Source organism: Rattus norvegicus, chromosome 13, assembly GCF_021556685.1.
Source record: "Rattus norvegicus strain SHRSP/BbbUtx chromosome 13, alternate assembly SHRSP_T2T, whole genome shotgun sequence".
NCBI lineage: Eukaryota > Metazoa > Chordata > Mammalia > Rodentia > Muridae > Rattus > Rattus norvegicus.
The window spans coordinates 43,713,174-43,728,475 of record NC_141546.1 but is presented as its reverse complement, the minus strand read 5'-3'; the positions used below and the strand labels follow the sequence as shown (position 1 = coordinate 43,728,475).

At 39.4% G+C, this 15,302-nt stretch overlaps 1 protein-coding gene across 1 annotated transcript in view; it reads right to left on the bottom strand.

The window, feature by feature from the left end:
• Thsd7b (thrombospondin type 1 domain containing 7B) overlaps window positions 1-15,302 on the bottom strand; it is a 902,908-nt gene that overhangs the window by 500,876 nt on the left and 386,730 nt on the right. The window contains 1 exon segment of the mRNA NM_001191669.2: window positions 856-1,011. Coding sequence (NP_001178598.1) covers window positions 856-1,011 — 156 coding nt within the window.

Sequence of the window (15,302 nt, the reverse complement as noted above, 5' to 3'; positions counted from 1 at the left end):
TAATAAAAGGGATATTTCTTCTTAGCCCAACATGCAAGGAGAAAAGACCCTGATGGAAACTAAAAGGTCAATGAAGGACAGAAAGATGCCTCTGGAAATGGACTTTGAGGGGCGGAGATGGGCATTTTAAATACAAAATGGGGCAAATCGGATTACAATGGCTAAGTAAGTAAAAATAATTGAAGATGTTATTTTAAGCCCGAGGACACTAAACACTAACCAGTATGTATACACATATATAATGTCACTTATTAAAATATAAGATAAAAGGACAAATGTTAAATGTGGGAATCTGAAGATATAGCAACAACAAACATACATGGTTTCTGGTGTGATCACAATGAATCATGTCATGGGACATCGGTGGAGCCTTTACTTACAAGAAAGAGTAGGTTACATTTGTATTTGAGGCAGGATCTATCTCGTGTAGTCCAAGCTAAACTCAAATTTATTGTGTAGCCAAAAATAGCCTTGAATTTCTAATACCTGCATCTTGACTATCTCAGTGCTAGGATTAAGAGCATATGCCAGCAAGCCTTGTTTTGTGTGGTCCTGCAAGTTAAAACCAGGGCTTTGTGCACACTAGGCCAGCAATTTACCCACCAGCTGAATCACTCCGACCAACATTATTTTCAACTGAGTAGCAGTCATTTAACTCAGCTATGAGCCTAACATAAAAGCCAATCAAGGTCAGATTCTGTGCTTCACTAAAATGTCCTCAGCTGCCTCCCTGATAAATGAACACTGCCAAGCCTGAGCCGGTTATCTAAATACAAACAAATGCTGTCTTAAGCTGGCTTATTCTGAGTAGATGTGTATACTGGAAGGGAATGATGTATGCGCATAAGGACTCACCTTTCTTCCCCTGAGGATCATGGCAGTTCTCATAAACACAGGGGCCCCAGGCTGACCAGGAAGATACTATGCAGTCCGTCGAGCAAGGGACATTGCAGAGCTGGGAGGCTGAGGGGGCAGGTCCCAAGCATAAGGTACTTTCCACAGGCCTAGAGACTAAAGGATAAGAACATAAATGCTTAATGTCACATTTTTGGGCTTTCCTAAAATTACTCATATCCTTAGCAGACTTATGATTCTAAACAGTATATGCAAACAAGACAAACATTTCCTCATATGAATGTTTGGTTCTACATTATTAGCCTTTGGGATGAGAAAAGAGAAAAAGACAGAGACAAAGGGCATGCAGTTGAGATTCGTGAATTGCAAAGAACTCTTGGGGAATTCATGAGAACAGAGGAAATATCACACACACAAATTATCCAGAGGTATGATTTAAAAGAGAATGAAATGGCTTGGTGAAGTTTCAAGAAGAGTCTATCTTAACTATATAAATGACTGGGGCTCTGTGAAAAAACATCAAAATCGAACCCCTGAGGTGCAGTGTTTAGCATAACCAATCTACTGCTGTGATTCCCCAGAGGGGTGGAGCTGGCAAAGACAGGAGAAAAATGGTTCTTGGAACAGGAAGAAAAATGGAACTCCGACTGCAGTTCTGGCTTGAGAAAGCAGTTTCCTAACTGGGTTACCCAGAGGTTCAGGACTCCAAGGAGGGGGGTGCTTTCAGGTATACAGACTAGGCCCTAAGCTGGGTCCCCTTAGGATATAGTCATTATGTTTCCATCTATGGTGTTCCCTGTATATCCTCAGTACCAAAAGAATGCAAGATGTGGATGAGACCAAAAGTTCCTGGCCTTTGTTAAATTTAACAGTGGAAACTGTAGCCCCTGAAAATGCCACATTGAAGACTGAAGGAATGGCCATCCTGAGACTGCCCCACCTGGGGATCCATCCCATATACAGCCACCAAACCCAGTTACTACTGCTGATGCCAAGAAGGGCTTGCTGACAGGAGCCTGATATGGATGTCTCCTGAGAGACTCTGCTAGAGCTTTACAGATACAGATTAAGGTGCTTACAGCTAACCATCAGACTCAGCAGGAGACCCCAATGGAGGAGTTAAAGAAAGGACTGAAGGAGCTGAAGGCATTTGCAGCCACATAGGAAGAGGAATATTAAGCAATGAGACCCCCCCTCCCTGCCCCAGAGCTCCCAGGGACTAAACCACCAACCCAAGAGTACACATGGGGAGACTCAAGGCTCAAGCTGCATATCTAGCAGAGGATGGCATTGTCTGGCATCAATAGGAGGAGAAGCCCTTGGTCCTGTGAAGCCTCATTTCCCTAGTGTAGGGCAGGCAATTCCAATGTTGAAGTGGGAGTGGGTGGGTGGGAGAGGGAGCATCCTCATAGAAACAGGGGGAGGAGGGATGGGAGAGGGGGAACTGAGAAAGGGGATAACATTTGAAATGTAAACACATAAACTATCCAAAAAAAAAAGACTCACGTGTGTCTACATCTATTGCAGCAGGGTTTACTGTAGATGAATTGTAGAACTGACCCATGTGTACATCAATAGCAGAGTAGCTAGGGCAGGATTTCAAGAAAAGGGGAATAGAATGTAGACACTAAGATAGGTGAAGCGGGGATAATGGAATATAAAGAATAAATGAATGGGGTGGGAGGGATACTCACACACACACACACACACACACACACACATATATATACATATATATATAATTTAAAAATGGGTTCAGTAAACCACTCCAAATGTTAAAGACTATTGTCATTGCTCTTGTTTAACCTCTAGAACTTGGTGGCAAGAGCCTATGAATGGAGGCACCACATACTTAAGTGGGCAAATCAAGAGGCTATCAACCTGTAAGCATCATCCTATTGGCCAGCTCTCATTGTGCTTGAAGTGTCTGTGAATACCACCAGGGAAGCAAAGTTGTCATCAGCCTACCCAGCTGTAAACCATGCGAGCCACACACACAGAATGTAGTAAGATAGTAAAGCAATGATGTGTTTAGGAGGAGAAAAGTGGCTAGCAGAAGGGGGGAGGGCAGATGTGATCTTAGCACAGGAAAAGCTGCATGAACATCTCTTAATGAAACATGGTTTTCAGTATAATTAATGTTTGCTAATTCCTTAGATGTACGTCAAATGAATATCTAAATATAAAGCCGTTTGATTTTCTCACAGAGTTGCCTCCCATTGAGAAAGTTTTGAAACATTCCAAACTTTGTGAGCAGTAGCTTCAGGTCTGGAAGTTTTATCTACTGACTGGCTTATACTAGTCTGTAAATATTTCCCGTGTGCCATTTCCATCCCGTTGAGGAGCTGGAAAATGCCTCAAATGTGGGAAGCACTGGGAGGGCGCTGTGGGTGAGTCCAGCCATGTTCTTTCCTTCCTTGATTTCTCTGGGTACGGAAGAATCAGATGTAGTGACGGTCGTAATCTGTCACCACTCTGGGCACAGGAGCCTTGACTAAGAACCAAACTAACAGCAAAAGTGAAAATAAATGCCATCATGAAAAAGACAAAAGCTGTGCGTGTCTGTTTGGGGTTATGGTGAACAAAGACATAGTCTGGATGACTCCTGAATGGGAGCTGAAGGGATTGTGCAAACAACACCAATATTTTATTTGTATATTTATCTAAATATTTGAAACATTTAAACTTATTTTAAAGTTTATCAAATCATTTTGATCTGACTTAAAATCAAAGGCAAGAGTAATGTTACATTGCCAATGTGAATGTGAAATACATCTGTCATGGAGTGGGGACAGGAAGAGGAGGGGAGAGCAGACACTGGGAGAGTCAGTAGGGCTGCCCAGGGATATTGATGAGGGGAAGTGATGTACCAATAAGATGGCTAGAATCAGAATAAGGCAATTTACACAAGACTCACGTCCATGAAGTAAATAAGATAACTCAGTCTTCCTAAACTACCAAGTCAGCATTTAAACCAGTCACTCTAGGGTTGTGTCTGTGTTCAAGACATTTTAACAAGATTAAGTCAGATTACCAGACAATGGAAGGGGAGACATCTGGGCATCTCACGAGTCAATATCAGCCAAGCTAGGTGTTTTAAGTGGAAGTGTGCTTGGCTCCTGCCTGGCGTGTGTTGGCACCTGTTTCTGCCTGGAAAGCAACTCTTGCAGCAGGTCAGAAAGGAAGTAGGTGGGGCAGCTGATTCACCTAATCATTTACTAAACATGCATAATGCATATCAAGCAAGGGTTAGAACATCAAACACACAGTGACACATTTAGCCTGGGCAACTCCTCTTTGACCTATGTGATCTTAATATATATCTAGTTTTAGACTAAAATAACTACAGTAGAGCAATGTTAGCTCATAGGATGGAGATAACTCAGCAATTACAGTGCAAAATTCTATTCCCAGAACTTATATGGGTGGCTCATAACCCCCTGTAACTCTAGCTCCAGAGACTCCAACACCTTCTTCTGGCATCCTAAGCATTGTACTCCCATCCAAATAATACCATATGGAGAGACATAGTCATTATTAAAAAATAATAAACGAAGCTCTAAAAAGTTGTAGCTCATGTGCATCCATAGGCCTAGCTAAGAAATGGTAAAGATAAGGTCTGAATACAGGCACCATTTGGCTTTTGAGTTTGTGCTGTGAACCACTCCACTAGGAGATGTTTTTACTTGACATTTCTTAGTGCCCATTGTGGAGGAGACAATGTCAGAGTACCCATTAACTGGCTCTGTTCTCCTCCACTGAAGAATAGCTACTGAACGTGTTAGAAATTCTGCAACATGATAGAAGAGAAGAACTTGCCAAAAAAAAAAAAGCCTGGACTGCCTACAAGTGCCCTGACAGCAAGGTGTCCTTCAATACCAGGCTATGTGCCCCAATGTATAAATCCCAGGGTAGCCACATTCAGGTGGGGCACGCACAGCTAATTACATGGCCGTGTTCTTTCTATACAAGTTACATTTTAGATGTTCCTTGCCACTTGCCAGTAAGTAACAAGTCTGTTTCATGAAACATGTATATGAGTGAATTCTGTCTTATTGGACTCAGGAAATTGATAAGCAGTACACTCTGACCAATCTACAGCTTGTGTAAGCACTGTTATTGATGGAGGAGTGACAGTGACAAGTGAAATTTGCCAAGACCCTGCCTTCATAGAACCATATCTCACTAGGGTTGGATCAGAATTGCAAATGTATCCAGGATGCCACAAGATGCCAAGAGTTTTGCTGTCTTTCTATTGTCATGTTTCCCTCCTCCCAACACCATCCAGACGAAGTATCAGATGCCAGCTCTGAGACAGTCCCCAAACAGCTCAGCTCTAAAGCGAATCAATGGTATGACACCACATCTCTGCATCTGATGCTGGCACAGTAGCTGACACTTCTCCATCCACCAGCAAGTATCCACCAGGTACATGGTAAAATCTCGGTAAGCTCTCAGAATGCCTGGCAGGACAGGCTTTTAGATAGAAATGCAGTTACAAGAAAGACAGGGGAAGATGTCCTGAAGCTGAATCTGTCAGGTCGCCACAACCACAGTTAAAATATATGTCTTTAATTTTGAAGAGAAGTTGAGAGTGGTTAAAGGGTTATGTGCACTGAAGTCCTCTTTCTTCAATACTTAACTGTCAATTAGTAGACTGTTAGACAATGCAAGTAATAGAAGATTTCAGAGTAGAGAGGGTCACTATTGCCTGGAATAAGATCAGGAAGTAATTTCCTTGGGGACTCCAGAGTATCATATTAGAGACCCAGGGATGGGGTGAAACCATTTGTCAAATCAGTCATTTTTCTTCAGCACCTGCTGCTTTGATGGACAGTTAGTCTCAATCTATATCAATAAATTCTTCCAGCCCTGGTGGTGAGACGTCTAAGACACTTCACTTAGGCACTGAATCGATGTGTCTGGGTCAACGTAGGTCTTTCATGACCCTAAGTAACCCCCCCCCCCAGAACACATTTGCTCCAGAGATAAATCATGAATATGTCACAAAGTACTTAACAGCTTCAGGACACTAGAGAAGGGTAAGCATAGGATGCTTCTACACATATTGACTGTTATCCCTGGATGGTAGCTTTAGGGCTAACTGAGTTTAATTAATCAATTTGACTGAAAAACTAAAGTACAAAGATTCAGGTGGTTTGCACAATCTCATTCTCAAATCCAGAGGAGAGCAAAGCCCGAGCCTCAGGCCAGGAGGCAAACTCACGCCCATCTGTCTTTCATTTTCTTTCTATAAAATGAAGGCATAGGTCAAGACGAGATAGCCTTTGTGTAAGTCACAGTATACAAGAGTAGACAGAGATAGGACAGGTCCAAGGAACCTATGAGTGTGCCAGGCTCAATTTAACCCTTTAAACTTGACCTAAACCTTTCTTTATACCACTTCTTCAGAATTCTAACCTAGGCTCAGATCTGGCCCGCTGAGAAAATACAAAAGCCCAAATTTGCTGTGTCCCCGAAGACTAGTTACTATTTACCCCTGGCTCATGCCTAAGAAAGTTCTGATTCCAGCATCTTAGGGAGTGGGTAGGATGGAGCTGGATCCCGCTGGAGTCGGGTGATCTTCAGCTCACATGGTATTAAGTGTTCATTTACCCTCAGTCAGACTCCAGCTAGAGTGTTTGAAGTAGGAATTGGTGCTTTCCTGGTCACTATCCTCTTTCCTTTGAAATGGCTGTTAACTAACTCTGTCATCTCAAACAGTGAATCCCTGGTAGGTGAAATCCTTTATTACTGCATTTTCCTCCTGGAAGCTTTCTGCACCTCTGACACTGACCACATGCTGGACTGAAGAAACCATTAAAAAGGCCTCATAGGCTGCTTAGCCTCTTCACACGACAATTTCGGTTCTCTCAGAGAGTTTTAATGATCCCTAAGTATTAAATACCCCCAAACTTTTAACTAGGATAAAGCCTGTTCTCTATGTCTAAGAGTCTTTCTGAATGCCAAGGAATACATTACCGTATTTTAAGTGATTGCTCATATTTGGTAGTAATTAATATTTTGAATAGTCTGGTACCTAACCCGGAAGTTTTCATTGGTGGTGAAAAATGATTAAATTGACCTAGCCTAAAATAAATGTTGAAGTCTGCTGCTAATGATGGCAAAGTTTTCTTAAATAATGAATGACCCAAATGCACAGACTGCTAATTAACATGGGACAAAATGTGCTGGGAGGTGATACACTCAATGTTACAAACTGGGCACTGTTCTGAATTCTAGGAAGGAATAAAGTTCGTTATCTCTTTTTAGGGAAAAGGTGATTTCAGATCAGCATAGAGTTTTAAAGAAAATGTACCACAGGTAATGAGAGAGTCTCCTGTTGTGGTTAGCCATGTGACTATCACATTGATAATTATATTACTAATTACAATGTGGAATTATGAACACTTCTACAAGTTTTTTATCCTATAAGATCAAATCCAGCTAGACTCCCAACTAATTTGAATTAACAAAATAGTATGGTGCAAAGATTTGTGACACAATCCCTCTTTTATCCCAACTGATAGAGATTCTGCAAGATCTAATTGGATTTATGTTTTTAACCCTCCAAACAGAAATTAAAATGAAACAGAACAATATTAATTTGCTAACTATAATTAATATCTCCAAGGCTCCCTTTAGTCTACAGCCCCTTTTATTCATTTGCTTAAAGAAAAAATATGTTGTCATAGCAGCTAATAGATACTTCTTACTTTTAATTTATCTAATACTAGATGAAAAAATCAAGACATACTTCCAAAACTCACAAAGCAGTCAACGTAATTTTGTCATGGCACAATTAAATGCACATTATCTTCAGGACAATGAGAAGCATCTGGGGAATTAATGACTATATTTTCCCCCGTCGTTTCCATGGATAAAAATGAAAAGCAGACACGTTTCTTGGGACACTCTGAAACCCACGTTGACGTACCTTTTTTCCACATCATCTTCAAACAATTAAAAACCCTTCATCTTCAGTTAATTTTATGTAAAACATTCAATTTTGTGAATATCATCAACCTCCACAAAGAAGGCATATAGACAAGTTATATTCATTCCAATCTTCCAAACCTAACACAGGCATCATAAGCCCCAAAGGAAATTTTGACTCAAGGACATAGGACTCCCTCATTGCTTGGGCTTCCAAGAAGCAGCCATAACAGAAACAGCAATTGCCCAAATTTAATTCAAAACTAATGAAAGAGCCTACTTATGTAAAAATGCTGCCTCCTAAATGATTTTTGAGAAACAATATTGCCTCTGACATATCCATTTAGGGAATACACTGACTTGGCAGAAACTCAATCCACCTTCTGCTCAAATAAAACGGCCTCTTTTACAGACCAAGGGAGTCAAATGGATGAAGGGTAAAGATAAATAATAGCACAGTTTTAAGCATAAAGTTCTTTGCCTTTGAGAAACTGCGTGAATTATTTCAGTTACCTTTTGCCACTGGGATTTGCAAAACAATACATCATTCTTTTAAGTTAGTATGAAAAGGAAATCTATCTTTTAGTACTTACAGTCAGCTTTAAGAAGTAAATTGCATCTCATCCTGTTACACCTAATGAAGCTTAATTTTAGCCATATTGTGACTCTCTTGGCAAAGTACTGTGCAATATAATTTGGCAGGAGGATGTGTGTATATACAGCAGATTTGATATCTAAAAAATAATTTCCGCAATTAGAAGTAATTATGTGAAATTTGGACACATGTCCAAAAGTTTCCAAATTTAATTCATTTAATTTAATCAATTAGAAAATGCCTGTCCATGGCTACAATTGCTATTGCTAAAAAGTAACTAGACTGTAGACTAAAAAATGAAAAGCAACATTCAGAATAAAAATGAAGTCTGAATACAGCTTTATAGAGCAATAGAGCAATAGACAGCCAATAATTATGTGCTTAAAGAGGTATAGAAGCGTGGCACACTGTGTTTATCGTTTTATGGTCTCACTTCTGAGACCATTTTGAGACATCCTCTCTGTTTGCTTTGTGGATGTTTGGCTAAGAGCTAAAGAGGGAACAAAGAAAGAATTAAGGAAAAAAAATTGACCCAAAGATAACATTTTTTACTCTTTATAAAATTAAAACCATTATCTCTGAGAGAGAAGGCTCTGAGGAGATTTAGAGGGATGAGAACTTGTCCCAACAAAGAGGAAATTTAGGAAGGTCAGGAGGACAAATGAAAGAACAGAGTTAGTGGGGAGGTCAAAGGCAGAAATGCTCTGTCTGGAAAGCACGTCTTGTAAGAGGGTTCAGTCCTAGAGTCTCCCTCCTCTTTAGCACTTTGTAACAAAGAATTCCTTGTCTATGAAAACAATCACAGGAGTCAAACAAGAGTGTGTCTTCCCTAATTGCCTATTTACATTATTGATGCTGGTCATATTGGCTAACATGCACCATATCAAGCACGGAGCAGCAAGCTTGAATTCAAGCTCACCTTTTAATATTTTTTTAATTTTAATGTCTTCTATCACGTTCCATTGTAACCTGAGAATTATGATATATTTAGATAGACTTAAAATACTTTTGAATTTTTTTATTTTATGTGTATGGGTGTTTTATCTGCATGCGTGTTTGTGTACCACATGCATACCCCGTGCCCCAGAAGAGAGAAGGTACGGGTGATTATGAACTGTCAGGTGGGTACTGGGATTGAACCCACATGTTCTCCAAAAACAATAAATGCTCTTACCCATGGAGGCATTTCTCCACCCTTCAGGCCCACCTTCAGTCATCAAATGAAGTTGAAAGGAATGTGAATAATCAAGACACCTGAGGTGGCATGGCTGAGACATCACACCATCACGTGTGTGATAGGAGGAGCTCAGCTCCAATCTTCCTAAATCTGTATTATAACATTGGCTTTTGCCATGACTTTGTGCTTGTAACAAAAATGGAGATGGAACAACATCTGTCATTATAGTAATAATTAGGAGGAAAAGAAAATATTGTAGCTAGTTTTTTTAATGTCAAGATAAAAACCTATGGAAGAGTAACTCTGAACACATCAACAGCAGCCATTGCTATCTTGAATTCAAGGCAGCTGTGGTCACCTGTACTGAACCTACATATGTCTGTCCCAGTATACAACTAGTTATGGACGGAAGATGGGCTCAAGAAAGCTTCCTCCTCTGTGATGAACTATTGGCTACTAGAAGATTCTGCCAAGCATGGTCTTTATCCTCAGTTGTACATAATGCTGTAATGGATAGCCAAGCCTATGGTGACACAAATGACCCTGGTGACACTCAATGAGTTAAAAAAAAACAGGTATGATGAGTAGGATTGAGAAAAGAGATGCTGAGGATTTAAAATGCACAATATACATGGATGAAGTCATCAAAGAACAAATTTACTTGTTAAAAATGGTCTACTGAAAAGGCGAAATATCAGGAAGTGTTGCAGGGAGAGGAGGAGCTATGTGGGGATTTCTGTGGTGATTACAAACAGTCCCTGTGATTAGATTTTAAAAGCTGAAGAGATAGTAAGTAAAGTGGTTTATGTGATTATTTTAATTTTACATGTTAATATTAGTTCCTTCCTAAAGATGTATACACATACTGTCTGCCTCACATCTTTCCGTCCCTCTTAACAATGAGATACCTGAAGCTGGGGAAGATGGTACTAAAACTCAGCTTTCACTAGGTATAAATCTTACTTACCACTTTTACAAACTATTTCTCCTCATCAGCTGATAAAGAGCAAAGATAGGGACATGTCCCTAAAGTCAATGAGTACAAACTGGAAGGAAGCAAGGAGGAGAAAATTGACCCATTTTTGAGATGAGGAAGCTAGAGGAGGAAGTGGAAGAGGTCGGATGTCATTGAGAACAGGCAGCAAATTGGTCGATGGTTTTAGAACTTGTCACAGAATGCCTAGAAGCCAGTGTGGGAGGATCAGGCAAGACAGCCCTTCATTTCTGCTGACTCAGAACTTGGAGTCTTAAGAATAACAAGATCTAGCCTTTGAAATACCACAGTCCTGTGAGAAACCAGCCTCAAACAGCACTGCTGACAGCTCCTTCAAAGGGAGAACAGGATGTATATGCCATGATTATTTTAGATGCTCTAGAAAGAACTATATATCTCTAAAGTAAATCACACTGCTTCCTGCTTTTAACAGAAGGGAAAATGAAGGCCTTGCTGGACTCCATGTCCTTGTTAGTTCACGCTACTTAACATTTGCAAATCACTTTACACTGAACAAGTGAATTCAACTTCAAAGAAGGGCTCTGAGAGTCACTGAAAGGGACAGGAATGAGGCCATGCATAACAAAAACGCAGAATGGCTCATTCTTTTGAACAGAGAAATACACGACTTATTTTTTTTTTAACCAAAACCATTTGTAATTTGATTATGTATTAAAAACGCAAACAAACCCTTGCATTTCAAAACTTCTTCCCACTGATTTATTCAACATCTCACTTTTATAATCTGTTATTATAAGGTCCAAATTATAATCTAGTAGCTTATCTCCTGTGGAGTCCGATAGACTCAGCACTGAGGCAGAACTGGGGCAAAGGTATCAGAGAGAACAATAGGATTAGTAAGTCTTGAAAAATCTATGATTAGCAGGCTGCAAAATGAACTCTCTGAATAATTTATATACAATAATTTTAAAAATCCAACTGACACAATACTCTCACTAAAGGGCCATTAAACAGGGATGCTATTGCTATCTGTGTGAAGCAAAATGATCTCTTACCAACAAACACCAATAGAATAACCAATATAGTTTACACAGTGTCTGTGCCTTTTGATTATTTCCTCTCTAAGGAGTTCTTGTGAGCATCTTTTCCTTAATAGTCTTTTCCTTCCTCATTGCTTTAACAACTCAACTATTCTTTGTGTATCTGGATTATGTAACATGCATATGTGTTTTAAGAAGAAAATCAAAGATCTTATTTCATTATTGTGTCTTCTTGGGTATAATGTCCACAAATCAAGGACCATATGGATTGAAACATATTAGACAATATGTATGCTATGCAATGCACAGGATGAGTCCTGGTGAATGCATCAACCTGTGAGTTAACTCCTATGGCAAAGCCTCTCATTTCTAATAGAAAACTTAATTGAAAAAGTTCCATCTAAAATTCTCTAATTTGTACGTGATGGAGACATGACAGGAACCAAGACTATATGACTTCAGCTTTTCTTCTTCTTTCCTTTTGGCCACTGTGTGAGTCTTGTTCATGGGCAGGATCAGTAGAGCTGAGATTCCTTATGTGTCTCCCTGCCTGCAGACTGAAGTGATCGTTTGCACTACTCCATTTTCTGCATGAGTTTGAAAATCATTGCGGTGATGCCTTTACTACAGTGAAAAGAGAGCATTCATCAAGGTATTTTGAGTGAAATACTTAAGAATGTGGAAAATAAGGACAGTGAATGGTATGTTGTAGAATTTTTTGAATTTTAATAATGCCTGCTTATATATGAGCAATGTTATAAAAGGCTTGGAAAATTGTATAGTCTTTAAGTTTTTACTTATACCTAAGTGGTCTGAGAAGAAAGGTCAGAAATTGACTTTACATGTCCTAAAATACATGTTATTTTTGAAACATTAATTTTATAGAGAAAATATCAAAAATAGAGGGATAATAATAAGTGTTTAACTTAAAATAAACTTAGACAACTTCATAGTAAAAGCAGCATGGATATAATTAGAAGTTCTTAAATATAAATTAACATGAAGTTTGAAAGCTTTATTATTGATGTTTATAAAGATGAGTGGATTGAACTTCCTAAAGTACAATTTTTTTTCTACAAAATAAAAAATACAGCTGTGATCATTTTTAATAATTTATACTTTTAAGGTAGAGCTGTCATAAATAAATAATAAATGGATAAGTTTGGAGTTGTTCAAAGCAATGGAGTTCAATGGGAAGACATATTTATCGTGGCTAATCTTGTAATAGGGAGAACCCGAGTACTAGAGTAGTCATGGCCTTTCAGATGAAAGTCAGACATGTGACAGCTCAAGACATTACTGTGAAGGAGAAAATAGAGGTAAAGAACCTCTCTGGAGCTCCTTATAGAGAACACAGTCAATAATGAACCACCTCGGGGCTGGGGATTTAGCTCAGTGGTAGAGCGCTTACCTAGGAAGCGCAAGGCCCTGGGTTCGGTCCCCAGCTCCGAAAAAAAGAACCAAAAAAAAAAAAATAATGAACCACCTCATCTGAGAGCCAAGGGCAACTCAGCCCTAATTAACCCCAGAGAAATTGAAGCATGGCTGTCCCTAAAATCTTTTTTTTTTATTTTTTTTTTTTGTTTCTCTCCTCTGAAAACACAGCTAGAACCATACCCTGACAGAAAGTAGACAAGATCCACAATTAGCCGTGTTGCATGCTACCATCTAGAGTCACTGTCTTATTTTATACCTAAAATGCATGAAATAAGACTTGATATCAATTGCTATATTGTAAGAGATTGAGACTAAGTTGGTAAGGCTTTGGTAGACTGACCTTCACCTTGCCTAATAAATCAATGTCTCTAAAGAGTAACAGGTAGGACTGCTGAGAGAACTCAGTAAAGCAACTGCCTCGGGAGATTGAGGACCTGAGATTGAGCCTCAGAACCATGTATGTACTTAGAATGGCATCCAGATTTAAATGAGAGGCAGACACAGGTGGATCTGTGGAGTTCACAGTTCAGCTAACCAAGCGATCATGGTTAAGATGGCTAGTAAGAGACTGTCTCAAAACAACAACAACAACAAAACAAAATTCCATCTAGAATTCCATCCAGAGGCTAGCACATTTGTTCACTCTGACTTTCATGAAACACACATTAAAAACTTGCCATTTCCCAAGACCTCATACACTCCCTGTCCATTTGGAGCATATTTAATCTTCTGGATAGTGGCTTTTCCTTCAAGAAGTATTTCACTTTCCTCCAATTAAGTTTCTAAAACTCTATTGTTAACACCACTTTTGCCAGAGGCTCAGTATTGCAAGGTCTCAGATTACCAGGTGCTTATGACCAAGAAAAAAAAAAAACCACACACACACACACACAAGACTTCTGAAAACGAATAGTTAGAAATAAACATTTGCCACGATGGAAATTTATGTGCACCGTGCAGACATTAAGCAAGAATAGCACACAAATTGAATTAGAGTCTTGTCACCCCATACATAAGAACAGATATTTGCTGTGCCCTGTTCACCCTGTAAACGTAAGACCAGCCTATTTCTTACAAGCACACAGTGAGCATTTACAAGATATCAATATAACTTGATTAAATATTTCCAATTGGAATGCAGAAAGTGAGATTTTAAAGGTAGCATTTAACAGCAAAGATTTGATACACATTCGAAAGAGTTAAAAAGCAGGGCTGGGTTGTAGATCGGGTGGTAGAATCTTATGTATCACGCAGTCGTGAATTCCATCACCAGTGTAGCATCAACTGGGCACAGTGATGCCCACAGGAGACAAGAGTATTAGAACTTTAAGGTCATTAGCAGATACACAAGGAGTCCAAGGCCAGTATGAGACTCACGAGATCCTGTCAGAGAATGAAGGAATGAACGGAGGGAGGAAGAAGGGCAGGGGAGGGAGGGAAGAAGAAAGGGAAAAAGCAAGAAGAAAAGGGCAAAAAGAAGCAAGGAGGAATGGTAGTGAAGATGACTGAAAATTTCAACCTACACTGCCACGCATATGCTAATACAATTCAAATTACAAGGTTTCCTCTCATCACAGGATAAAAATTAAGTGAGGTCTAGCTCACCATCTTCTTGCCAAGGCAGCGCCTCAATTTAGGTACATTAAGATATCCATTTCTAATTCTTTTCCCCAAAGAGAGGCTTTTCCTAAGTCAACTGAGACTCATTCATATTCCTATGGTCCACCTTCACATAGAGATCCCGGGGTCAGGTCAGATTAAAACCCTTATCTGAAATTCAAAGACATGTGCATTGTTTAATATTCCTATAAATTGTCCTAAAAGTTGGAAAAGATTTGAAACATAAAACCAAAAAAATCCCCAGAAACAGGCAGAGGAATTACAGGAAAAAAATAAAGGTGACAGGCCAAGAGAAAGATTGTCCACCAATAAGAGCTGGGTGGATGAAAGAACTACCAATCAGTGACGATCTTAAAAGCAAGAGTTAATAATAACGTGTAGTGTCACTAGAGTGTGGTTAATAGGAGCCATTAAGGTCAGAATATGACACATACTTGTTAATAATGCTGAAGTGGAAAACTATACATAGAAAGTGTGGATGTGCCTGCATTCGACACTTAACCCTTGTAATCTCTGAGAGATAAGCAGTGGACTTTCAAAAGAAATGCATTCTTCATAAAATAAACTATCTTGGAGGGAGACAACATCTCTTTACCACTGGCCACTGTCACATACGACATGCCAGCAGCGTTAAAAAACTGGAATAAAAGTGTTGAGCCCTCCACCCTCCCTATGCTGGTGCTGAGA